The sequence below is a fragment of the Coniophora puteana genome (genome assembly GCF_000271625.1).
Source record: "Coniophora puteana RWD-64-598 SS2 unplaced genomic scaffold CONPUscaffold_15, whole genome shotgun sequence".
Classification (NCBI taxonomy): Eukaryota; Fungi; Basidiomycota; class Agaricomycetes; order Boletales; family Coniophoraceae; genus Coniophora; species Coniophora puteana.
Window position 1 is genome coordinate 808,685 of NW_006913067.1, and position 24,103 is coordinate 832,787.

General features: G+C 51.7%; 8 protein-coding genes across 8 annotated transcripts; all 8 read left to right on the forward strand.

Moving 5' to 3' along the window:
- The first annotated feature begins 792 nt into the window (after positions 1–792).
- Positions 793–2,191, forward strand: CONPUDRAFT_147037 (uncharacterized protein). The gene is made up of 4 exons (XM_007775790.1): positions 793–812; positions 861–1,343; positions 1,397–1,908; positions 1,991–2,191. Exons 2-4 carry the CDS (start codon positions 876–878, stop codon positions 2,040–2,042), a joined length of 1,032 nt encoding a protein of 343 aa, XP_007773980.1. The 5' UTR covers positions 793–812; positions 861–875; the 3' UTR covers positions 2,043–2,191.
- Positions 2,192–2,511: 320 nt separating this feature from the next.
- CONPUDRAFT_169216 (cytochrome P450) lies at positions 2,512–4,829 on the forward strand (the record flags this gene model as incomplete). Its single annotated transcript, XM_007775791.1, has 11 exons — positions 2,512–2,754; positions 2,812–2,849; positions 2,899–2,932; positions 2,987–3,101; positions 3,152–3,201; positions 3,256–3,321; positions 3,370–3,472; positions 3,528–3,667; positions 3,720–3,924; positions 3,980–4,502; positions 4,559–4,829. 11 exons carry the CDS (start codon positions 2,512–2,514, stop codon positions 4,722–4,724), a joined length of 1,683 nt encoding a protein of 560 aa, XP_007773981.1. The 3' UTR covers positions 4,725–4,829.
- A 2,270-nt stretch (positions 4,830–7,099) lies between these two features.
- On the forward strand, positions 7,100–8,253 carry CONPUDRAFT_131516 (kinase-like protein; the record flags this gene model as incomplete). The annotated part of the gene is made up of 5 exons (XM_007775792.1): positions 7,100–7,324; positions 7,377–7,565; positions 7,624–7,698; positions 7,745–7,957; positions 8,014–8,253. Coding segments are annotated over exons 2-5 (594 nt in total), but the record flags the coding sequence as incomplete, so codon positions are not given.
- Positions 8,254–9,734: 1,481 nt separating this feature from the next.
- CONPUDRAFT_93220 (cytochrome P450) lies at positions 9,735–11,920 on the forward strand (the record flags this gene model as incomplete). Its single annotated transcript, XM_007775793.1, has 10 exons — positions 9,735–9,989; positions 10,041–10,078; positions 10,130–10,278; positions 10,328–10,377; positions 10,434–10,499; positions 10,554–10,656; positions 10,714–10,853; positions 10,903–11,107; positions 11,162–11,684; positions 11,755–11,920. 10 exons carry the CDS (start codon positions 9,735–9,737, stop codon positions 11,918–11,920), a joined length of 1,695 nt encoding a protein of 564 aa, XP_007773983.1.
- Positions 11,921–12,558: 638 nt separating this feature from the next.
- Positions 12,559–14,817, forward strand: CONPUDRAFT_111853 (S-adenosyl-L-methionine-dependent methyltransferase). Its single transcript, XM_007775794.1, has 11 exons — positions 12,559–12,891; positions 13,029–13,209; positions 13,270–13,505; positions 13,562–13,576; positions 13,631–13,691; positions 13,745–13,884; positions 13,936–14,040; positions 14,099–14,195; positions 14,249–14,310; positions 14,378–14,499; positions 14,562–14,817. The coding sequence occupies exons 1-11, from the start codon at positions 12,619–12,621 to the stop codon at positions 14,635–14,637; spliced, it is 1,368 nt and encodes a 455-aa protein (XP_007773984.1). The 5' UTR covers positions 12,559–12,618; the 3' UTR covers positions 14,638–14,817.
- Positions 14,818–17,655: 2,838 nt separating this feature from the next.
- Positions 17,656–18,599, forward strand: CONPUDRAFT_65153 (uncharacterized protein; the record flags this gene model as incomplete). The annotated part of the gene is made up of 3 exons (XM_007775579.1): positions 17,656–17,983; positions 18,032–18,407; positions 18,467–18,599. 3 exons carry the CDS (start codon positions 17,656–17,658, stop codon positions 18,597–18,599), a joined length of 837 nt encoding a protein of 278 aa, XP_007773769.1.
- A 1,026-nt stretch (positions 18,600–19,625) lies between these two features.
- Positions 19,626–20,578, forward strand: CONPUDRAFT_158774 (uncharacterized protein; the record flags this gene model as incomplete). Its single annotated transcript, XM_007775795.1, has 3 exons — positions 19,626–19,968; positions 20,023–20,398; positions 20,449–20,578. 3 exons carry the CDS (start codon positions 19,626–19,628, stop codon positions 20,576–20,578), a joined length of 849 nt encoding a protein of 282 aa, XP_007773985.1.
- A 393-nt stretch (positions 20,579–20,971) lies between these two features.
- CONPUDRAFT_111861 (ARM repeat-containing protein) lies at positions 20,972–23,614 on the forward strand. The gene is made up of 9 exons (XM_007775796.1): positions 20,972–21,271; positions 21,334–21,659; positions 21,716–22,044; positions 22,103–22,225; positions 22,290–22,374; positions 22,430–22,530; positions 22,586–22,938; positions 22,991–23,478; positions 23,547–23,614. The coding sequence occupies exons 1-8, from the start codon at positions 21,229–21,231 to the stop codon at positions 23,437–23,439; spliced, it is 1,809 nt and encodes a 602-aa protein (XP_007773986.1). The 5' UTR covers positions 20,972–21,228; the 3' UTR covers positions 23,440–23,478; positions 23,547–23,614.
- The last annotated feature ends 489 nt before the right edge of the window (positions 23,615–24,103 follow it).

Genomic DNA, 24,103 nt, shown 5'->3' on the forward strand with positions numbered 1-24,103 from the left:
TTGAGGCTCGAAAGCCCCTTGGGCCTTGTGCTCAAGTATTGTCAATTTCAGATAGAGATGTGTGGCCAAAGCGGGCTGCGGTTGCGCGACCCAGTTGCGTGTGTCCGCCAACCACCGATCAGTGACTTTGCTCCCGTGGACCAGCTGGAGAACTGGAGTGGGACGATCATTTGGTGGCCAGGAACGGAAGTCAATAGTTTTTGCTGGCTGGTAGAGATAAATGTGTCCTGCGATAGCCTGCTGAGGAACGAGGACGTGGAGAATAACAGTAGTGCACCGGAAGCAGTCGGGAAGAAACCGAGACAACACCTTTGCAACATGGCGAAAGAGAAATTTGAGCAATGAGAAGACTGGAGACCAGGGTCCTGGGAACCATCAACTTCGCAAGGGAAGAACGATAATGCGGCGGCCGGAAGACGTTCGTAGAACGAAAGTTAGCTTTGATTGGGTCTCTAAGTATAGGATGTCCTGGCCAACGAATTGATGGCCATCTTCTTTGGCCCAAGTCCAACCAAGTGTGTAACATCAATGTCTGGTAAGCCCATGATCGAAGGACACCAAGACAGACACCGAGACCTATCGATAGAGCGATGCCTAAGTTCGATCCCGCTACTTCCAAGTCTTTATGCGGGCCAAGAGTCTTGCTCTAGGATCCATCGAGTTGAAGCAGTGGCGTTTATGGGATGGTATATGATCCCAAGTAGCGCTGGTACGGCATCCTAGTAATGGTGTTCTACAAGTTGCATAAGTATATACATCGCCAAACATTCGCTCTTCTCCGCAGCCCACGCCCGCCCAGCTCTTTAGCAAAAGTCAGTACTTTGCGTGTAGAGATAGCTAGTTACTAACCTATGCCTAAGCCTAGGCTACAAGACATGAATGATCGAAGGCTCTTCCTGCAGCAAAACATCGCGACGGTCGAGTACGATTTGCGGGCACTACGGAACCAGCGGGGGCAGATTCCTGACAACACCTTCAATGCCAAGCTCCTGCAACTCCAAACAGATCTCGAGCAGAAGAAGGAGCTATTGCATCACTTCACGCGATTCCTCATGGCCTCCCAGCAGATGGGCGCGGATGGGTTACATCCTGGCCCTAATAACATGGAAAGCATCGTCTCGAACGGTACCATCGACATGTCAACGCCGTCCATCCCTACGATGATGGCTGGTGTGGATAGTATCCAAGTTCCTCCGCTTGACCCCATGAGGTTTGAGATGATGTACCGCCAATTCTGCGCCAATCAGGAGCAGGAGTTCAAGTTGACAGCCCCAGTGAGCGACAAGTCGGTTGAGCTCCATCAACTCCATCGCCAGGTCATGACAGCCAACGGCCTCGGTAACGTGAGTGATTGCTTTAGCCCAGATCTGAGAGCATCTGTTGATCTCACCCGAAGGCGGATGCTCGAGACCTATGGCCGGTCATTGGTGGGCGCTTGGGTCTGGTGCAGTTCCCCGGAAACGATCGCCAGCCTCCTCGCTCTGGTCCTATGATTGCTCAACAGCTGCGACATATTTACCAGGAGACCCTTTATTCGTTCGATCAGACGTACAGTCTCAGCTGGCGCAATGAGCACAATGGGGGCTCAAACAATGGGGCAGATAATGAAGGGAACGCACCTTCTGCTCCAGCTCAGCAGCCCGACGTGTCTTCTACAGACGACAACCAAGCTAATGCAAACCGAATACCGGATAATCGACAGCTCGCGATGTTGGCCCTCAGGTTTGGCGCTTCTACAGTGGAGGAGATGCGCTCTCAGGGGGTTCCTCCACATATCATCAACTTCGTGGAAAGTAAGCGCCCACTCATGGCATTCATCCGGCAGCAGCACGAGCGTCGCATGGCCCAAGGCAACGCCAATGGCGGACTGGTGCCTGCTGCGGCAGACACTGGTGACTCGGATACGATGTAAGCAGATGTTCAAACAATGACGAGAGTTTACCGCTCATCACGAGTTCGCGTCGATTTGGTCATTAATGTTACCTTTAAGAGGAGCGCTCGTTGACAATCTGGAAGGGCTAGACATGGGTGAAAAGAATTGACTGGGGGCAAAGCCGTGTCGGAGTTGTGTTATCGGCATAAATTTTGTGTGGGAATTGTAATGGCAACCCCTGTCTACAATTGCTGCAGCATACCGCACGGTTTCGTTACTCCTGTTCCTAACATTGCCATCGTCATCCGTGATCTCCACAGTACCATCTTTTGAAGGCCATACGACATCCGTACAACGAGTTTCGTGGATTCGTTGTCTGAAGGCGCAGTCATGCACAGTCCGTAGTCGCAGTACTTTATGCCCGAACCGCAGGCGACACGAAACTTGTTGACCAAAACAAGGAAGACGCGTGTGGCTGGCTTGTGTTTTCCATAGCTTTGGGGCGGAAAGCTGACCGGAATCGGCACTTGTCGCCGGAAGTTCCACGTCTCCGACATTCAGGCTGAGTCGCGCTCAAAACCATCCCACTATATATTAACCCCTATGACCTCTCCGCGCGACCACTCTCCGACGCCATCATGTCACCCACCTTGACTCTAACATCTTTCACATCCTCCTTCTTGGGGCAGGTTGATGCATTGCTCGGCCAATCGTCATCCACCTCGAGGAAGACTCTTTTGCTCACAGGCGGAGCTCTAGTGCTGTACCAGTTATCCAAGGTCTTACATAACCTTTACCGCCATTTCTTCTCCTTCAGTGGCCTTCCTGGGCCAAAGAGATCCCGTTGGATTGCTGGTAATGGTTTAGATTTGATGAGTGAGGTTCGCTCATCCTCTATCTCGAGCTTGTTCACGACTGACGCGGTGCACCGTATATAGAACAATCATGAAGTTCAGAAGGGCTGGATCAAGAACCAGTACGCTGTTACAGTCCGCCTGTTCTTGCTGCGTCTCATGATTTGCCAGCGGGCACACGTTCGCAATACACTACGTCCTTGGAGTAAGATGCCACCTACTGACAACAAGCACAATGAACTAATGAATGATTCTGAAGGGGAAGCGTCTTTACACAGCGGACACGCAGGCATTGAGCCATATTCTCCTCAACACCTATGATTACCCAAGGTCAGACGAAGCTCGCTTTCTGCTTGAGCGTATCATGGGCCATGGTTTGTTCTTATCTTTGCATTGTAAAACCTCACACTCAAACCCCAGTCAGGTCTCCTTTTCGTTGAAGGTGATGAGCACAAACTACAACGCAAGGTCATGGTATGTAGTGGAGGTATCTTTCATGCCCCCCTGTCTTATCCTTGAACCCCAAAGAATCCGGCTTTCGGTCCTGTTCAGCTGCGAGAACTCACTCCCATCTTCGTGGAGAAGTCGAATGTCGTACGTTACAGTGTTAACTGCAACTACCTCATATTAACATAACCTCAGCTGCGCGATGTTTGGTTGTCTCAAGTCTCCAAATCCTCTTCAAACCGAGTCGACGTTCTTGATGGGCTAAGCAAGATGACTCTGGACGCCATCGGTCTTGCGGGTGGGCTCGACCAGTCTCTCTTACCATTCAGCCCTTTTCATACATCCCGATACAGGTTTCGATTACAGCTTCGACGCACTGACTCCCTCCGCGGAGCCAAACGAACTTAACGAGGCATTCACCAGCCTATTCCGCTCCAATCAGAACCCTGCCTTGATGTTCGTCGCACTATGGCTCCCTATCATCAACTGGCTAGTGAGTCAAACCGGTTTGAGTCCATGAAATCAGGTGCTCAACTTGACCACAGCCAACCGAACGGAACCGTAAGATAGGGCAGGCAAAAGCGACGATGGCGCGTATTGGTAGGGAGCTCCTTGCGAAGGCCAAGGCGACTGCACTCGAAGAGCAGAAGTCTGGAGCAAAGTCGCGAGCGCGTGATCTCCTGAGTTTGCTTGTCAAGGCGAACATGGCTGAGGGTTCGAAGCGGATGTCGGATGACGAGGTGTTAGCTCGTGAGTTCTCCAATAACTAACATGAAGAGCTTCGTCCGACGGTGAGTGTTTCCAGAGATCCCCACTTTCCTCGTTGCTGGGCATGAAACGACAAGCACGGCCACCTCCTGGGCGCTCAAGTCCCTCGCGGAGTACCCCGCCGTACAGACAAAGCTGCGCGAGGAGCTCGCATCTCTGGGCACGGACACGCCGACGATGGACGAGCTCTCGGAGACGTCTCTCCCCTACCTCGATGCTGTCGTCCGCGAGAGTCTGCGGTTGCACTCGCCCGTGCCGTTCGCCGCGCGCAAGGCCATACGGGACGACGTCATCCCGCTCGGCACACCGTACACGGACACGCGCGGACGGGTGCACCACGAGTTGCGTGTTAAGGCCGAGGACACCATATTCGTGCCCATTTTTGCGATGAACACGGCAGAGGAGATTTGGGGATCGGACGCGACGGTGTTCAACCCCGAGCGGTGGCTGCAGGGTGGCGCACCGGAGAAGGCACATGGACTTCCCGGGGTGTGGGGGCATCAGATGACGTTCGCGGGCGGACAACATGCGTGCATCGGGTACAAGTTCTCGTTGTTGGAGTGAGTGCCTTCGTTCTTCGCGCAGCCTGGTGGATTCTGATAGGTTTGTGTGATAGAATGAAGGCGCTGTTGTTCTCGCTCGTGAAGGCGTTCGAGTTTGGGCTAGCCGTTCCGGCGTCAGACATTGCTGTGCGCCCATCGATTGTAAGGCGGCCTGTTGTGAAGTCGGAGAGAGAGGCTGGGGCGCAAATGCCTCTGCTGGTTACACCTGTTCAGGCGTAGGACCTTTAAGTCTCTTGGCACAAAGAGGTTGAGCGTGTATTTGATATCACAAACGTTACTGATGAGCTGTACGTTATATAACCCTTTGCTTTATTTCAACCTTCCTACTTACTTCGGTCGTTTCTCGGTGAGGGTCTCGACGTCCTATTTCAGTTCGAATTTTCGCTCCCCCGCCCCCCAGCAACTTGGTAGACAGCTGGGTACATGACGTTAACGGGCCAGATAGATATCAACCCTGCAAGGCGGTCAACCTACCTCATGTCTTCGACAAGGATTCGCTCCCCTCATGGATTGATATCTTAATTGCAATGATTCGTGAATACAATAAGCAAACGGGACCTGAACGCAAAAATGGAGCAGCTCTTGCGTCCGAAGGCCCCTGCTGCAGAATTAATTTTGATCCCGAGAACTGGAAATTTTCTCTGAGAGTAACGCTGGTACAGCATATTGCCTGCGTATCTTGAGTTCAGGATGTTTGAACGTGGCCTTGAACGTGGCAATTTAGCCCGCTTTGTGAAGGCAGACAATCAAGATTTATGATCCTAGGCGTGTTGTGAAAATACATGGCATCACTGATGGTGTATTTGCTTTGTGATGTTGTAAGTTGACGAAACCGAAGGCTCAGATCATCGCAGGTGTTGCTAATCATTCATCATGACTTAACGAATCCAATGTTAATTGGGTATGCATGTGAGAATTGCCAGTGTGTGAGAATGAATTGGGGCAGTGCCTCTATTGTTGGCACGTGGCGTGAACCCGAAACGGATAGCTTGGGCTTTGTGGCCTACTCCTTTCTTTCCCTCTGTCACCTGCGCAACCCTACTCCATACTGTCCAGTCTCCATACTCGACAGCACACTTTTTTACCCCTCTCGGAGGATCTAGTGTCACGTCAGGGGATCCGTTCATAGCATTTCTAGCTTTAGTACTTACAGCGTTAATATCGGTTCTGAGTACAGTGCAGGACAGTCAAAGTCGACAAATTTGGTCGACTATTTTTATTACCTCCGATAACCATCGGAAACGATGCATATTAGCTAAAGGAGGTTCTCATATAAGTTTCAAAGAAAACTGTCGAGCCATTCCCTCAGAAATTACCATTTACGGATTTTGACCCTCAAAAAGTTCGTTCGCGGCAAAAAGTCGCAGGAAAAACTTCGGAGGTACGTTTTTGAGCTCCTTTCGGTCGTCTGATAATGGCCTCGGTCTCAGTTTTCCTTTAAAAAATCATAGTAACAAGTTGTATAGGGTAGAACACGCCGGTCACCTGTTTTATTGTCCATTTTTCTATCTTTCGTAAATTATCTAGAACGTCTTGTAATGCTTGGAGGGCCGTCTCCAGTGAATACCAGATGAATTTGTCGAGCCAATAGCTCATAAATTAGCTTAACCCCAGTCTTCGCCCTCGAAAAGCTGTCCACAGCCCCTATAATCTAAGAGAGAGGTCAAACCAACAGCATTGGGAGATTCATACTTCAATTTGACGGTGTGGGTGGAAGAGGAGTCCCTTCATCCATGCCCTGCCGAGATATTATGGTGATTTCTCTTGCTCAATCAGCACCCTCCTTCATGGATTATGGGGTTGTAGGACACCCCAATAAGGCAATTACCCCTATAAAGTTTTATTTTTTTCTCTCAAAAAATCGTTCGCGGCCAAAAGTCGTGGGAAAAACTTCGGAGAGTGGTTTTTAAGCTCCTTTTGCCTTTCTGAACCCGTTCCCGATGAAAATTTGGCCAAAAAGATTGTCAAAAGTCGGTTACCAAAGTTGTCGACTTTGACTGTCCTGCACTGTAGTCCAATGGTATGCTAACCGCGAGCTTGACGGAGTCTACAATGATCCCGCCTGACGTATCCCAACAGCCTTGGCCTCCTCTCCAGAACCTTGATCCTTGTCTAGGTAGCGAAAGGTGCGCCCTAATTTCTAGCGCACGGCTTGATTGACCCACAAGTAGTAGCAGTGTGAACCGAACTTTGGCCGGAATATCCCAGCTGATAACACAAATACCCGGTGGAGAGGGCACCAACTCGCTTGCTATCATACTAGCTCAGAGGTTGTTATGCGACAAGCTCACCTCCTTCATGTCGAAGAAGATGCCACCACGTGACAGATCCACGACACGTACTAGCTGCAACGGACCTTGTACCGCTTTCATGTCCCCTTCCAAGGATCTCAAGATCATGGCTTATATCCTCGTGGGGATGCTGACTAAGCCAGATGGGACATTGCACAAACACATTTTGTCGCTAAAAGGGGAAGAAGTTCAAAGTCTCGTTGACACATTGTATTCGGTCAGTAATTCGTAGTACACTAGCACAAGATCCTTTCCCAGTTATCTGACGATGCAGCCTAGTTTACTCACCTGAAATTGCCCGGGGATTTTCAAGAAGAGCTGGACCAAACCTTATTCAAGCTTGCAAAAGCATCGGGAAACTATCCCGCCAAGTTAATCATTGAAGACTTACAATTCAATCAAGAAGACCTCATCGGTTCTGGGGGGTTCGCAGACGTGTATCGAGGAACACATGGCAATGAAGTAGTGGCTATCAAGCAAGCACGTGTGGTAAAATCGGATCTCTCAGCATGGTCCCGAATCATAAAGGTGTGATCATGACACAAAACGCCTTCTGCTTGGGCTGACTTGTGGCACATAGGATTCTGCAAAAGAAATAGTGCTCTGGTCGCGCTTAAGTCATCCCAATATATTGCCTTTACGTGGTATCTTTCGTGGAGGATCCCATCAAGAAAGACGTGTTTTGGCGTTTGTTTCGCCTTATATGGAGAACGGGGATCTCAGTCATTATCTTCGAAGCTCAGGAGATGCCTGTTTGAAAAAGTCATTGGTTAGTAAGCCCTACAATATCGAAACACTCCTGCAATGCTAATATTTCATTAAATCAGGTCCTTGACGTCATTCAAGGGCTGGTGCATCTTCACTCTCAGAGGCCACCTGTGATACATGCTGATATTAAGCCGGTAAGCGTTACGGGAGATCTTATGTCCGACTTCTAACGCTGCTTAGGCGAATATATTCATCTCTGCAGATGGAAGGGCTTGCATTGGCGATTATGGGCTTTCTTATATCAAGAACAGTGCCCAAGCAAATGGGGCCACGACGAAGCGCCATGCACTTGGAAAGACGTTACAATACTCGGCACCAGAGCTTTTCGATGACGAACATGTACCCATGAGTCGATCTCGAGATATCTATGCTTTTGGCTGCGTATTATACGAGGCGAGTGAAATAGAGCATATGTAAATTGCACCTAGTTCTTATCAAATTCTCCACAGATCTACTCAGGAAAGCCGCCGTATGCTGGCCTGCGTGAAGGCCAAATACTCAAGGCTATTATGTTTGATAAACAGCTTCAAAAACCTAATATAATCGACGATAACTTGTGGAGAATCATCCAGGATTGCCGAGCCTTCAAAGCGCTGGATAGGCCATCGGCTAATGATGTGCTCAGGATGCTCCAGGAACCTTCTGTGTCTCAGAACGAGTTTCGCCCCACACTTCACCAAATACCAGCTCACCAGCATCAACAGAATCAGATTCAGAGTAACTTGCACCTAGGTAATCCTACTCTTCGGGATTTGCGGCATCCATCGCCTCGGCCAACTCGGATCTCCACATCTTCCCGGAATGCTCTGACGACCAAGGAAGGGTATAAAAGGCTTGCCGAAATGGTCTTATCAATGAATTCTCAGATGCATAGCACGCTGGAGAGACAAAGGCTGCCAATGCCGCCACAAGCCTCCATATCAACAGGGGCAGGGGTCGCGCGATCAGGCGACCGAGGCAATTCAGCCTGGTCACAGATGCTGGCACTTCCAACACCGGGCGCTAACCGCGACGCAGAGACGTGCGAGCTGTGCGACTTTTGGAAGGCGTACATGCGTACACCGCTCTCTGGGCCGCAGCTGAATGCAGTGTGACCTCGTACTACTCGAAGGCGCGATAGCTCCTGGTAAGCATGCATTTGTGGCTTTGTTATCTTTTCTCTTCTTCTAACCCCGCATGTTTTATACCAAGGTTCTGTTCCCTGGATTTGACTTGCAGCGTGCATTCAATGCACCACGCGTGCTGGGTTAATTTATTCACTATCAGTTATCACGTCAACCTACAAACTTGGAATAAAGACACTTGTTTTTCCTCTGCTGTATTCAGAGTGTTCGATATCATGACTCATGCACGACCTAACGTAAAGTTCGAGGATTGAATGGGCATAGGAAATATTAGCCGCCTGTGGGCTGCTTCATCATGCCCATACATAAAATTGTTACGTAACCCATCTGATGTTTCTCACTAATAATTGAGGCCCGGCGTGATTGGAAAGAACTGCAGAGTGTGTGGCGATTGCATGCTGTATAAGTAGTGGTGGAGAAAGAAAGGCAAGCACATTCAGCCACCGTCACACCCCACGTATATAGCCCTAGTCAAGTCCTAGTATCCCAGTGCCAGCATCATCGATGTGAGATGAAATGTTTGGCTAGAATTTGTAAGCGCATGCCAGGATAGACCCATCGGTAGTAGTAGACACCAGTAGGAAAAGGCGGCTTCGAGATGCTGATCTCGAAATCAAGAAATTTGAGATACAACCCGGCCACAGTCAAGCTAGTCAATGCAAGAGTCAACGAGTGCAGTCATCCATAGATGGCCCATTGGATGCCTGGGTTTGTCTCTTGAGGTTCGTAAGGGACCGGTGCCGGTACATCGGAATGTGAGTTCGGCGACGCGAGCCAATGAGAGCGTGAGACCGGGGGATCTGCCCGGGAGTTACTGTCGGTCTGCTCGGTGTTTGGCACAGCCCGCGAACACAGGGGCCTTAACGAGCAGTCTCCGTAGCGAAAAGCGTGGCTTGTGTTTCTCCGCAGCCCGGGGCCATGTCGACTTGACCGGTTTCGCTGTTTGTCGCCGGAGATTTCTTGCCTGTGACCGTAGCAATGCTTAATATGCGGATGGTATATATTGCATGTCATAGCATGGTCGATCCCCCATCAACTTGAACGCCATGTCCTCCCTTCCCGTCTCCTTAGACTCCATCACCAACACTCTGAACACCTACTCGGATCAGATCGACTCTTTCGTTGGTCAATCATCAACCGTATCAACCAAGGCCCTTGTCGTCACAGGCGGTGCCCTTGCTTCGTACCAGCTATGGAAGCTCACCTCCTACCTCTACCGACACTTCTTCGCCTACAGCGGCCTTCCCGGCCCCAAGCGCTCACATTGGTTCTTTGGGAACATCAGGGAGATGATGGGCGAGGTATGTACCGCTCGTCATTCAAAGTCTATCCGCGATTGACCCGTCCCATAGAACACCCATGAGGTTCAGAAGCAATGGGTAGAGCAATAGTGCGTACATGCAGCCAACTGGCCCGTGTTCGCGTCTGACGTACTCCGCAGCGGATCCACCTTCGTAGTTCATAACATTCTTGGAGGAAAACGCCTCTTCACGACGGACACACGCGCTCTGAGCCATATACTCCTCAATACCTACGACTACCCAAGATCGGACGAGGCTCGTTTTCGTTTGGCGCGTATCATGGGTCACGGTAAGCTCGCACTGGTTGTCAAGCCTTCCTCAGTGCTAATCCCGGACAGGTCTACTCTTTGCTGAGGGTGATCAGCATAAGCTACAGCGGAAGGTCATGGTGCGTTTCGCAGGTTTTCTCTCTCGTCTTTTTTTGCTTATATCTATGTCTTGTAGAACCCCGCGTTTGGCCCCATTCAGCTTCGAGAACTGACACAAATCTTCGTGGAGAAATCTAACCTCGTACGTGTCCCCTGACCTGTGTGACACTACTCTGTTGTCTGATGATCTCCGAAGCTGCGCGACGCCTGGCTTTCTGAAATCGCCAAAACATCCTCGAATCGCGTCGACGTACTTGACTGGCTTAGCAAGATGACTCTTGATGTGATCGGCCTGGCAGGTGAGTTCCCAAGTCTGACAGTAGTTTCATATTCTTGACTAACGCCATGGTATTAAGGCTTCAACTATAACTTCAATGCTCTCAATCCAGATGCAGAGCCAAACGAGCTCAACGAGGCCTTTGGTTCTCTTTTCCGTGCTGGTGGAAGCCCCGTGGCGATGTTCCTCGCTATGTGGCTCCCATTCTTGGATTGGCTGGTTGGTCCGACCTCTTCGTCTTAGAGACAACAGCTCACACCATTCGTAGCCTAGAGAGCGAGGCCGCCAGGTCGCAACTGCTAAAGGTACGATGGCTCGGATAGGGCGAGAGCTACTGGCAGAGAGTAAAGCGGCTGCACTGGAAGAGCAGAAATCGGGCAAAAAGTCCCGCGCAAGGGACCTCTTGACTTTGCTCGTGAAGGCCAATATGGCAGAGGGTGCCAATAACATGTCTGACGAAGACGTTTTGGCTCGTGAGTCCCATCTATGCTTGTTCTCACTCGGTTCTAAACAGAACTACCGTCCAGAAATCCCAACTTTCCTCGTCGCTGGCCACGAGACGACGAGCACGGCCACCTCGTGGGCGCTCATGTCTATTGCAGAGAACCCGGACATCCAAGCGCGCCTCCGGGAGGAGATCGCTTCGCTCGGCACGGACACGCCGACGATGGACGAGCTCTCGGAGGGCTCGCTGCCGTACCTCGACGCGGTCGTGCGCGAGAGCCTGCGGCTGCACTCGCCCGTGCCGTTCGCGGCGCGCAAGGCGGCGCGGGACGACGTGATCCCACTGGGGACGCCGTACACGGATGGGCGAGGGCGGGTGCACACGGAGCTGCGCGTCGAGGCTGAGAACACGATGATCGTGCCCATATATGCCATGAACACGGCGGAGGAGATCTGGGGGTCCGATGCGACGGTGTTTAACCCCGAGCGGTGGATGCAGGGCGGGGGGCCCGAGAAGGCGCATGGGCTGCCTGGGGTGTGGGGGCATCAGATGACGTTTTTGGGAGGGCAGCATGCGTGCATTGGATATAAGTTTTCGTTGTTTGAGTGAGTGTTTTCTGTTCTGTCGACGGACTCTTTGAGCGGTCGGGGTGCTGACGAGGTGCGCGTATTATAGGATGAAGGCGTTGCTGTTCTCGCTCGTGAAGGCGTTCGAGTTTGAGCTGGCGGTTCCGGTGTCGGATATTGGGGTGCGGCAGACTGTTGTGAGACGGCCGATTGTGAAGTCGCAGAAGGAGAAGGGGGCGCAGATGCCGCTCTTGATCAAGCCAATTCCGGCGTAGATTTGGCAAGTCTGCTTGTGCAGTGAAGGTCAGTAGTAGGTGTTGGCTTGTTGATATATAGTGCGTATTTATTCGATGGACTTGCTGTTACTTTACTGTTTACGCGTGTTCGTAGGATGTGACCGAATTAAGAGTTAATACAACCTCTCGAAGTCTTGATCAGTGCTGCATCGCGAGTTCCACCTTGAAGCCCCGGTCTGGATCCAATGTTGCCGACCGGCCCCCGACTTTCAGGCCTCTGGCCCAGGATTGAGCGCTGAGCCACGTACCTACCAACCCGTTACTGACCTGTCACTAGGGACAGCTCACCGGGAAATGTATTGACAAACCCTCGCATTTGCACGTGATGGTGTGGAATCGTTAGCGGGCGCCGAGCGTGGTTCATCGGATAATCTCATCGAGGACCTTCAGGAAGTTCCCTTGGTAAGAACCACCCACTGATCGTGTAAGCTTATGCGAAGAAACAGCTGGCAAACCCGAGGACCGCTAGGGCTAGCTGCTTAACGTTCTACTGCTTTTGTCGATGTGTTCTCACTCCTGATGGGCGCTGGCCCACAGCCTCGGGTTAAAGGACAGAAGTACATCGTGATGCGGAGGGATTTCTCTATCGACCCTTTCCTCTCTCACCTACCCGCTATCTCTTCAACACCAGGCACTCCGCCGACGATAACTGGTCCATCTCACTGTTTACCTCGTCTATGATGAGCGCTGCCGTCTCGCCCAACGAAGCACAGCTTGAGAAGCTCCTCGAGCTTATCACGTCTTCCGCGCGAGCCGCGATACGGGAGTACAAGCAGGCAGCCGGTGCCTCTGCACGAGCGGACCCCGTGCCGAGCATCCACGACCCCGAGTTCCACCCGCTCGATACTGCACAAGACACGGTACGCCTCAAGAAGGCGGTCCGGACACTCGAGGGCGCGGCCCAACAGCTTGCGGCGACGCTCGCGCCACCCCAGCACACTGTCATCAACGTGAGTCCTTCTTCTTTCTGCCAATGTGAATGGGTACGCGATAGAGTGGGAGCGGTGGCGTACGGGGGCCATATCTCGGAAGCGGGACGTGCTTGGCTGACTGGTCTTGGGAAATGGAAATTGATTGCTCCACGCAGTTTGCCCACAACTATGATTGGGCGTGTGTGGGCGTCGTGATGCGCGCGGGCGTGCCCGAGCTGCTCAAGAAGCATCCCAAGGGTCTGCACGTTGACGAGATCGCAAAGGCGGTAAAGTTGGAGCCTGGCAAGCTTGGGCGGGTGATGCGCACGCTTGCTGGCAAGGGGTGCTTCAAGGAAGGTGAGATAGCAATAGCGACAGTGTCCCCTTGTGACTGATGATGTCGCTATTGATTTTCAGTCAGCGAAGGCACTTTCGCAATCAACCGGCTTGCGAACCATCTCTTGCCGACGTCGGGCCCCGGCGCCTTGGCGCGCATCCACGCGCAGGACGTCTCGCGCGCCGCCAATGTCCTGTGGGACTCCTTGACGCTGCCCGAATATGCGAGCAGCTATGACCCCGAGCACAGTCCGCTCATTCTTGCCATCCGGAATGAGGGCAAGAATGAGAGTTTCTTTGAGTGGATGAAGGAAGATGTAAGTTGTCGTTATCACCTTGACCACAGTTGAGACTAATGTGAACTTTTACCAAGCCCGAGCGCGGCGAAGTAGGTCATATTCCTTTCAAGCAAGGGCTATGAAGCTGATGGCATTGACTGCAGCGGTATCACCTTGCGATGATTGGTCTCGGAGATATCATGGGCTCACTGTCTGTTTTGACCCGTGAGTTGAGCGTGTTCAGGAAGTTGTCCTCGTCTGATCAGGGTTCCGTGCAGACTATCCCTGGAGTGAGATCAACACCCTCGTCGACGTTGGGTCCAGTATTGGCACTGTGTCCATTCCATTGGCTCGTGCGCACCCTCATATCAAGCTAACGTGCCAGGACTTGGAGGAGGTCACGGTCAGGGCAAAGGATGTGAGTGCCCCAGCTGCATGAGATGTAGGGCTGTCTGACGGCAGTTTCAAGATCTGGACAAATGAGTATCCCGAAGCGATCAGCTCAGGACAGGTTTCGCTCGTCCCGTTGAACTTCTTTGAGCAGACGCCTGTGAAGAACCAGGACGCGTACTACGTGAGTTCCATACTACCCTCCTGAAACGCCAAGTCCTTACAGTTGCCGTTTCCCGCAGCTCCGTAACATCATCCACGACTGGCCAGACCACGAGGCCACCCTCATCCTGCGCAGCGTTCGTGCTTCGATGGGGTCAAACAGCCGGGTGTTGATCCGTGAGCGAATCCTATCACCTCTTTCGGGGACCGTCTGACAGCCTGCAATGTAGATGACTACGTGCTCCAAACCACTAACCGGAAACCTATCGAGGAATATCACGGCGCCGATGTGGTGCGTACTAGCTCTCTCTTCGCTGCGCCGCAGTGTTCAAACAGATTTATGAACCAATTGTATGCAGGCCCCTGAACCAATGCTCCCTAACTTCGGTGCAGGCACTGCACGCGCGTATCAGCAAGACCTGAACATGTGGTTCATTCATAATGCTAAGGAGCGGACGGTCGGTGACTTCACGAAGCTTGGGTACGTGGAGTCGCATGGCCTACACTCTTGTTCAGTGCTGATAAGGTTGTGTTCCCGCATAGGGCTGCCGCCGGTCTCCGTCTGGAGAATATCTACGATCTTGCGGAGGGGTCTGTGCTTGAGTTTAGACTCGCATAAAAGAAGGCAGTTGTTTTGGGGGTACGATGGAGATGCAGTATGACGGATGGGGGAACTTGAGCACTTTTCGCTTGTATTGGGCCTCTCAACGGGCAATAATTGGCGTACATGTAGTATAGAACCTGTACTTTATACGGCGGCAGATAATTCAACTTGGTGTTGTTCGCCATTAGACTGGCCTCTAGACCAGTCGGAAAGCATTGTACTCGAGTACTTTGATATTGATAGCTTAAGTTCGTAGCGAATAAACCAGCGGATGTTCGCTATTGCTGACTCGGATGCTGTGTCCACAATGCTGTTCTACGCAGCCAAGTGTACAAGCCAATGCTTCGACGTCTTGTCATCTAGGCAAGCGTTTTGGATAGAGTTTCGCGAATGAAGCTGTTTACCAGGTTAGGGACGAACGGAAGTAGCGCTGGTCCGAGCGGCCCGTCTGTCCTCGGATGAGCAACCTTATTTTACGCGTCCGAGTCAATGCCGCGGATCTATTTGAGACACGCGCTCGGAGCACTGCGCGACGCTGATGAGGATGCCGTCCGGGAGTCAGTACATGTAATACTAGGACGGTCCAGTACAATTGGGGCTCGCGGAGATCGGCGTCCTAGTGGCAAGTCAAGTGGAGAAACTGCGCATCGGGTCGAATCAACATCCGCCTTGTTGACCATTGACATGTTGCTTGTCGGTGCATATACAGAGATGACAAGCTAGATATAGACTGTTCCACGTCGATGGAAAGCTGCCAAATTTATAGATGTACATAACGTTCACTATATATGAGACAAAACCCCCTGAAGTAGCAACTTTGCGACCTAGTACAGCGACCTAATGTATATGATCTGATGCCTAAATTTGGTCTGTGAAACAACGAAGACGAACCAAAGGAAATAGACTGAGACTTGTCACTGGAAAAGAGGTGCTGACGGGGTCCAGTTTGTTCACCGTAGTTGACAGGATTTCCCAGCGGGCCGAGGGATAACCGCACAGGATCGCTATCGTCACCGAATTGTTCCCAATCCGCGACGGCACGTCAAAGCACAATAGTTTGTGAACCTTGGATCGACGAGCTCCCTGACGGCGTTTTCCGCCTCCGTTGATAGTTTGCTGTATTTTGATCGATTTTAGGCGCCAGATAGCTGTAAATCGAAGGATGCGAAGCAGGGATCCGGAGGTACTCCCTGCGGGTGTGCAGCTTTAAACGACGAGCGAGCGAGCGAACAGCAGCCATGCTTCCTCAATATGCCCCCCGCACCTCGACGAGTATGCATCGAACTCTTTTTCATGCATTCTGGAGTGCTAACTTTCCTCAGGAGGCTGCCCTAGCGTGCACGCACCCGGGCTGCGGGGCCCGCTTCACGAGTGCAAGGGATGCTAAGGTCCACATTGAGAACTTGCAGTACGTTGTAATTGCCATTCTCAAGCCAAAACTTACGGTGTCTCTTTCGTCGTAACCAGTTTCCGGTTTCTGCGCTACATGTGCCAGAAATGCGCATACGCCACGGCGGATCCATCCTCAATCAGTCGACACAATAGCACGGTGCACCCGACTTGTTCGAGGACAAGATTCTGGGACGAGGTCAAATGTGAAGGTAAAGATCATCAAGACTTGGATATTAAACATAAGCAAAGCCCAAGTCTACAGAATCTTGGAAGTCACTCTGCTCCGACATTGAACCAGGCCGCTCAGAGGTGCCGTTGGAGTCGGATTCGGAGAGCCCTAGATCCAGCACAAATCAGCCATTCAACACAGAGGTACTACAACTTACTTGTCTTTTTTGAGTAAATTACAACCTACATTAACTAGGCTAACTTGTTCCCAGACAGGACGTATGGACCAGTACGCGTGTGAGCTGGCGATATCCGCCGATAATTTCCTCAAGTCCTTCACATTCGCGTGATATTGATCGATGGAACCTGAGGCCTGACAGACGACCGCGATGGTGGATTCGCTGCCAGCACTGTGGCGCATTACATGGGAACGGCTCCGGACGAGTGCATGCCGCGATCCTTCTTAGGCGGAGCTTAGAAAATAGGGCACCGATCGGTGAAAGCCGCAGCAGTACAAAGGCACGGTCATTTCTCATCGCCGCTACGACTCCGAGATCGCCGTCGACGTCGAAGAGTCGATAGAGTCATCTCCTTGGCCAAACCAAGTGGATATGGAGCTATGGAGGCCAACCCGGCATATGATAGTTGTTTATTAGAGGATTATTGTTATAATACCATACAGCATTTACTGTAATTTAGCATTGCGCAAAGTCTGTAATTACTGTACTTAGTAGTATCGGAATTTTCCGAGGCATCTCAGCTTGCGGGGACGGTCGGCTCTCTCAAATGCCCACTCTCATTCCCTCGGTCAAGCCCGAATCAGGCTCCCAGCGCTTCGCCGTATCGATTCATCCGGGTGTAGTTGGGTATCAAAACGGAACACAAGGCGGCCGCTGATGAACTCTTGTCAAACGATACATAATTTTGACATCACTGGAGAACATTGAAACGGCGAGGATTAGCGCTGTTCGAGCCATTGGAAACATTCTGCAACTCAACACTCATGAGTGAATTCGGTTGCTGCATCGTTCACGATTTGCTTCATGATCCAGATACATACGGAATAACAAGGCGGAGATTCTTTCATCCATGGTTTGGGCTAGGGCTAAGGCCAAGGATGCTTTGCGCGATTGTGTGCTTTGGCCGTCAACGATTCCCTCTACTTGGGCTGACGAGGCTACAATCCTACGGAGACCATTCCAGACCAACAGCCCCTCATGCTCGTGTGCAGATCTGTACTATCCTCACAAGTCCTCACAAGTCCTCACAAGTCACTGCCTGCACCAGACAGTGTCTCGGGCTTCGGGCTGGTTAAATGTGTCAAGGCCTGACTAATCCACCCCGCCGGCGGCAATTATGCATGGCTGACAGATCGACTATACAGAGCAGGTATATATATCGCTTGAGTGCTGCTGGAAAGGATCCACCTCGATTTCCACCCTTATCGCAACCATGACCACTGTTACGACGTCGATGAACTACTATGGCCTCCCCGAGGACGGTTCCCGCCCATACCAAAACATCAATGCGGACCCAGTCTCCGGGGAGAGAGCTCGCAACTGGACTTATAATGAACAGACCGTTTCTGTGACGAACATTCGAGACACGTTTGATAAGGAGGCGGCAGCCGGAAAGCAGGAGACATACAACCTCGACACATCTGGGTTCCTGTTCTCCAAGGGCTCGTCGAAGCACAAGAGCTTTACGACGAGCGAGGAGATTGAGAAGGAATATTACCCGGAGTGTATTGAGTACTTCAAGCAGCTCACGGGTGCTAGTCGGGTTGTTATCTTTGACCATAGTACGTTCGCCTTACCGAACTGAGATACGAATACTCACAATAGAGCAGCTATCCGTCGTCGTCGTCCTGGGGAACTCGACGATCATCCTGACCGGCGGCAGCCTGTCTCTCTCGTACATGTCGACCAGACGGTCAAGTCCTCGATCGCTCGTGTGCACCGACATCTTCCCGCCGACGAGGCGCCTGAGCTCGCGAAGCGCCGATTCCAGCTCATCAATCTTTGGCGTCCGATCGACAATCCGGCATGGGAGTGGCCGCTCGCGCTATGCGACTTCCGGTCTGTGAACTATGATCAGGACCTGGTTCCCGTCGCACTCGTGTACCCTGACCGAGAGGGCGAGACCTTTGGTGTGACGCATAACCCGGAGCACAGGTGGAATTATGTGAAGGGCATGACGCCGGATGAGTTTGTGTTGATCAAGTGGTGAGTTTGGGTGTTTTGTATCGCTAACGGTTCCTGGAGAGTTCTGACGTACCTTGAAGCTTCGACTCGCTACGCGATGGAAGTACTGCGTTCCTGACGCCGCACACTGCTTTTGAAGACCCAACAACTCCGGAAGGGGCGCCGCTTCGCTCGTCGATTGAGATTCGGGCACTGCTGTTCTACGATGAGTGAAGGTCAAGTGCAATTAATAGCAGGCGCTGTGCGGGAGATGCGTGGAGACACTGGAGAGGGACTTCTGCTTTGCTTGAAATGTACATAGCACCTAGATATTGTACGATGCTAATCAGAAATGAGGTAGTCTTCGATCGCTCGTCCTTGCTACCGACTCGGATGTGCCATCTAACTTTACCTCGATCGGCCGACAAGATGTCCATGTCAAGATGTCCATGTCAAGATGTCCATGTCATGTGCATGAATAATGACGCATGTTGTCAGCAACAAGTTATCGGTGTTAGTCGGACCGGAGCATGTAAGCCCCGCAGAATTTAGGACCAATTTTTAGAGCCGTTTTGGTCCGATTATATCTCGGCTCACTCATTTCTAAGCCCATCTACACCTTGCTTAAGGCTGATTGCAACCTCCATCACGTTCAGCAGATGCTCGTCTGGATCTACTTCCTGCTGGACGTCAGTGTTTGTGTTGTATCGTTTCTACACAATCGGCCTCTCACGTTCTCCAGATTTGGACCCGCGTTGTTCTCGTGTCTGTTCAAAAATGACCGATTCTCAGGGCATTTCTCCCGTTCATCGGGAATTCTGGCTTCTATGCATATTCCCCTTCAGCGGCCTTTGCTTCTCGTAAACCGAGCCGACCTGCTATAAAGCATGTTTCTGAAACATATAGCGAGGCTGCTACTCTCATCTAAGGCAACGGGGCCCGACATACGGTGCATGACGTGAACATCAAGACGCGAACTGCTGTAACCTTCATGATCAAAAGCTGCATCGGTCAGATATCGGATGCCGGTCCACTCGGTCAATAACCCTAATTTGCTTCGGACATTACATGTATTGCACTTGCAAACCGGCATAGGTCGGTGTGCACCTGTGTGCATCTTTAGCGCGGGGTTGACAACGGCCGTGTTATATATCCCACTCAGCTGTCATCCCTGCTCTTAGATCTGGCAGTCACCTACGCTCCCTATAAGTAACGCGATATAGTCCATCTGCGATGGTTCCACTGAACACAAACGTCGCTATGACCACGTCGACGTTCGTATACTATGGTGCCCCCTCGAGCGGCGAACGTCCCTACCAGATGGTCAACAAGGACTCGGTGACGGGTAAGCGGATCTGCAACTGGACGGAGGACGAGCATCAGATGGAGATAAAGAACATCCGGGAGACGTTCGAGACGGAGCGGGTGTTTGGGAAGCAGGCGACGTATACACTCAATACATCCGGCTTCCAATTCCACCGGCAGCCGACGACGCACCAGGACTTTACGAGCGATACGGCGGTCAAGCAGGGGTACTACCCCGAGTGCGTAGAGATGTTCAAGAAGTTAACAGGGGCGAGCGAGGTGGTTATCTTTGATCACAGTGAGTACCTCATTTCCTGGTGATCAGACACTGGTCTAATTGAGAGGGTATTAGCTATTCGCCGGCGTAACCCGGGCGCACCGGACGATTCACCGGACAAGCGTCAGCCAGTATCGCTCGTGCATGTCGACCAGACGCTCAAGTCGTCGCTTGCGCGTGTTAACCTGCACTGCAGCCCGGCGGATGTGCCTAAACGCCTGACCCAGCGTTTCCAGGTTGTCAACCTTTGGCGGCCAATTGAGAGGGAGGCGTGGGACTGGCCCTTGGCGCTATGCGATTACAGGAGCGTAGACCCAGAGAAGGACTTGATCCCCGTCGCGCTTGTGTATCCGGATAGGGAGGGCGAGACGTACGGGGTCACGTATAACCCGAACCACAGGTGGCACTATTTGAGAGGGATGACTCCGGATGAGTTGGTGCTTATCAAGTGGTATGTTTCGCGAATCGATGGCCGAGTTTGGTATGCTCATCAGAGTTCAGCTTTGATTCTCTGCAGGATGGCAGCGTAGCTAGATTGACGCCGCACACGGCGTTTTGCGATCCTACGACGCCCGAGGGATCACCTTATAGATCCTCGATTGAGGTTCGAGCCATCCTTTTCTATGACTGATTTGGGTTTTTGTATTTGTACTCTGATACGATCGAAACATACTACTTTGCTGTGCAAGTAAAACCTGAGTCATTTGCGACTCGTGTACCTGAGATAGAGAGTAAAGCGTTACCGTTGTTCTATGTCGTATTGATACGAGTATTCATTTCAACATGATACCGCATTTATGTCTAACTTTGAGGGGATTCCACTTCAGTTTCACTTGAAATATTGGCTCTGAAGAGGCCAAGCGGGAAACCTAAGCGACATAGGGAGCGCGGTACTATATGCGCGCTCGGAAAACGGATCACGGGAGGAAACTCACTCATCACGTGCAGCGATTTTGGGTTTTCGATTCGCTAAACGGGTTGTATTATCGCAGCAAAGCAGAACTGGTGTAGCAACATCCGATGCCTGCTCTCCAACAACGAACCACTAAAAAGCGCACCGCGCCCACCTCGCAAGATGGTCCTAAATCTAAAAAGCTCAAGGCAACCTCATCAAAACCAAAATCGTCGGCGTCGGACGCAGACCATGTCAAGGAGAGCGGCAAGAAGCGAAGTCGGCCAGTGACCGCGTCGGTAGTCGCAGAAAAAGATGAAGAAGAGTCGGACTATGAGGATGAGGACGCTGGTGACGACTTTCTGGACGAAGGTGGAGATGGCGATGCGATGGACGTTACGGAAGATCAGGTTGCGTCGAAGGACCCTAATGGTACGTCTGTCTTTGCATTTTTGACCTTCTTCGCAAAAGACAAACTTACAACTGTGTGTCAGCCTCCCGTGAGTCTCACAAGGCTCAGAGAGCCCTTGCACAGCAACGCCGTGCATCCAAACCCCACTCGGCACTCTTGACGTCGGCGAAGCAGATATGGTCGCAAGCCCGCCTCAAGCCGCCTGCTATCACTCCTGCGGAGCGCACAAAACATGTGAACGAGCTTATGGATGTTCTCCGGGGACATGTGAAGGACGTTGTGCTAAAGCATGATGCGAGCCGGATCATCCAAACGCTCGTCAAGTACGGGTCGAAAAAGCAGCGGGAAGAGATTGCGACGGAATTGAAGGGGTCGTTCCGTGACCTTGCACAGAACCGGTATTCTAAGGTATGTACCTCTTCCTGAAATAGTTGGAAACTGATGGGTGCATTGTGTTACTGTAGTTCCTCGTCACCAAACTCATCCGCCTTTGCCCTGGCCAACGTGCATCCATCCTCTCCGAATTCCAAGGGCATGTCCTCAAATTACTTCTCCACCGCGAGGCATCGAGTGTCTTGGCCGACTCGTTCGAACTGTATGCCAATGCGTACGAGCGAAGCATATTGCTCCGCGATTTTTATGGCAAAGAGGTTGCCCTCTTTTCAAAGATCGACAGTGGAGATGCGCCAGCAAAGGAACGCGCCAAGGCGGGTCTCGTCGGTATTGTACAGGACATGGACGTTGAGAGGAGAAAGCGGACTGTGAACGCCGTCAAGGAAAATCTGGAGACAATGTGAGTGTTTTCTCGGCATTTGTCCCTTGACGAGTGTCTAAAGTTGCTTGGTCTGCAGATTTAACAACCCCGATAAGGGTGCTGTGACGCATGCCATTGTTCATCGCGCGCTTTGGGAATACCTTGCAGCCCTTCCTAAGGGCGAGGAAGGAGAGAAGACGAGAAGAGAGATGTTCGAGTGGTATGTGGTGTATATATGCGTCTGAAGCTATGATTCTAAAACTGGATCTCGCATTGCATCTCAGTTGCCAAGAAATTCTTGCCGAGATGGTGCATACGAAAGACGGCAGTAGGGCTGTGCGAGAGTTTTTAGCGTACGGTACCGCGAAGGTGGGTTCCCTGAGACCACTGTCGTTATTTGGTCCTCATCACGCCAATTTTTCAGGACCGAAAGCACATCACCAAAGTCCTGAAGCCTCACGTCGAACGCATGGCTACGGACGATGAAGCTCAGCTTGTACTGTTCACTGCCCTCGACGTCATTGAGTAAGTTTGTCCCGTTTGGCTTGTTATGGTTTGCTCACGGTACGTTCCGCGTTAGTGATACGAAGATGTCGGCAAAGTCTCTCGTTTCACCTATAACAACGACGACATCAACACTTGTGGCCTCACCGCAGGGCCGCCGTACCCTATTGTACCTCCTCGTTCCCCGATCGCGGCGGCACTTCACGCCTGCGCAAACAGCGGTACTCGCTGAGACGGATAAAGTACGAGATGGGGTTGAAGGAAAACGGGAAGGGACCAGTAAAAAGGATGCAGCGGTTCGGGCGACCGAAGTTCGTCAGGCCGCGAGCCCGGACCTCATTGAGTGGGTGCGAACAGATGGGCCGAGTGCAGTGCGGGAAACGGGAGGGAGCTTGGTAGTGGGCGATATTATGCTCTTTGCGGAGGGCGGTAAGTTTGGTTCGTCAACGTCAATGAGAATTCTGGGACTCATGCCGTGTAGACAAAACCGCTGCTTCAAAAGCTCTCCTAGAACCTGTCGGGGCATCGTATCCATCAAGCACAGGCGATGGGCCCGAGGATGAAACGTCTCTCCATGCTATACAGCTGCCTCACACGTCGCGCACGTACAAGACACTCCTGCAAGGTGGACACTTCTCACATGCAACAAAAACCATCGAGCGCGCCCCTCATTTCTCGGCCGAGAAGTTCGCGGAAGAGTTTGTCAAGGTTGTGGGGCAGGACAAGGAGAATGCGCTGAGGATAGCCAAGGGAGACGGTGCATTTGTGTTCGCGGAGCTGCTGGAGAGGGTGAGGGAAGAGGCGGACTCGGAGGTGAAGAAGACAGTCAAGGGCTGGTTCAAGGACGGGAAGTGGAATGAAAAAGAAGACGGCGAGGGAAGGGGGCATGTGGTGCTGAAGGAGAAGGTAGATGCGCTGTTGGCCTCATAGGAGTCTTGGGGTCTATTGCATTAAAAGCCTTCATGGTCGGTAAGAGATTACTATGACGCCGCTGAGATAGTTTGCTCATACTGATATTGCCTGAAAACGCCGAGCAGCCCATGCTCACTTGGACTAGGATACTGTTACATCTATCGGAGGCACAATGCACTTGCTTGCAACTGGGACGAAGTTTCATGGTTTTCCTCTCATCACAAGTACTTATGATATCACCGCGAGCGGAATACAACATCCGACAAATGTGAGAGGTAAGGAACCACAAACAGTTTCATGAGTGCATGGACGCCAATCTTCCTACCATAATCAGAAGACTATGTCTTTTTTTCTTCATACACGGCATCGTCTATCTACACAGGTATATCCTCCTTGTGTCGCTGATGTTTATATAAAAAGGAAGGTAATAAACGTCAGCACATCACTCAGAAGCCGGCGTTCTGCAAGGTATCTCAAGAACTCAGTCGAAGCCAGGGTGGCCAGGAAGTCGTTAGTCGCTCCTAGGAGAACGATGAAAACGGGGGAGACTCAACAGACGGCGATGGTCAGTGTGACCAAGGAGTTACTATAAGATGGCAAAACAGGAACTCCTTTCACCGTTCGTCGGCACGAGCGACCTCAAAGTTACGCCGTTACGCTCGCTCATGCGCTGACTTAGATC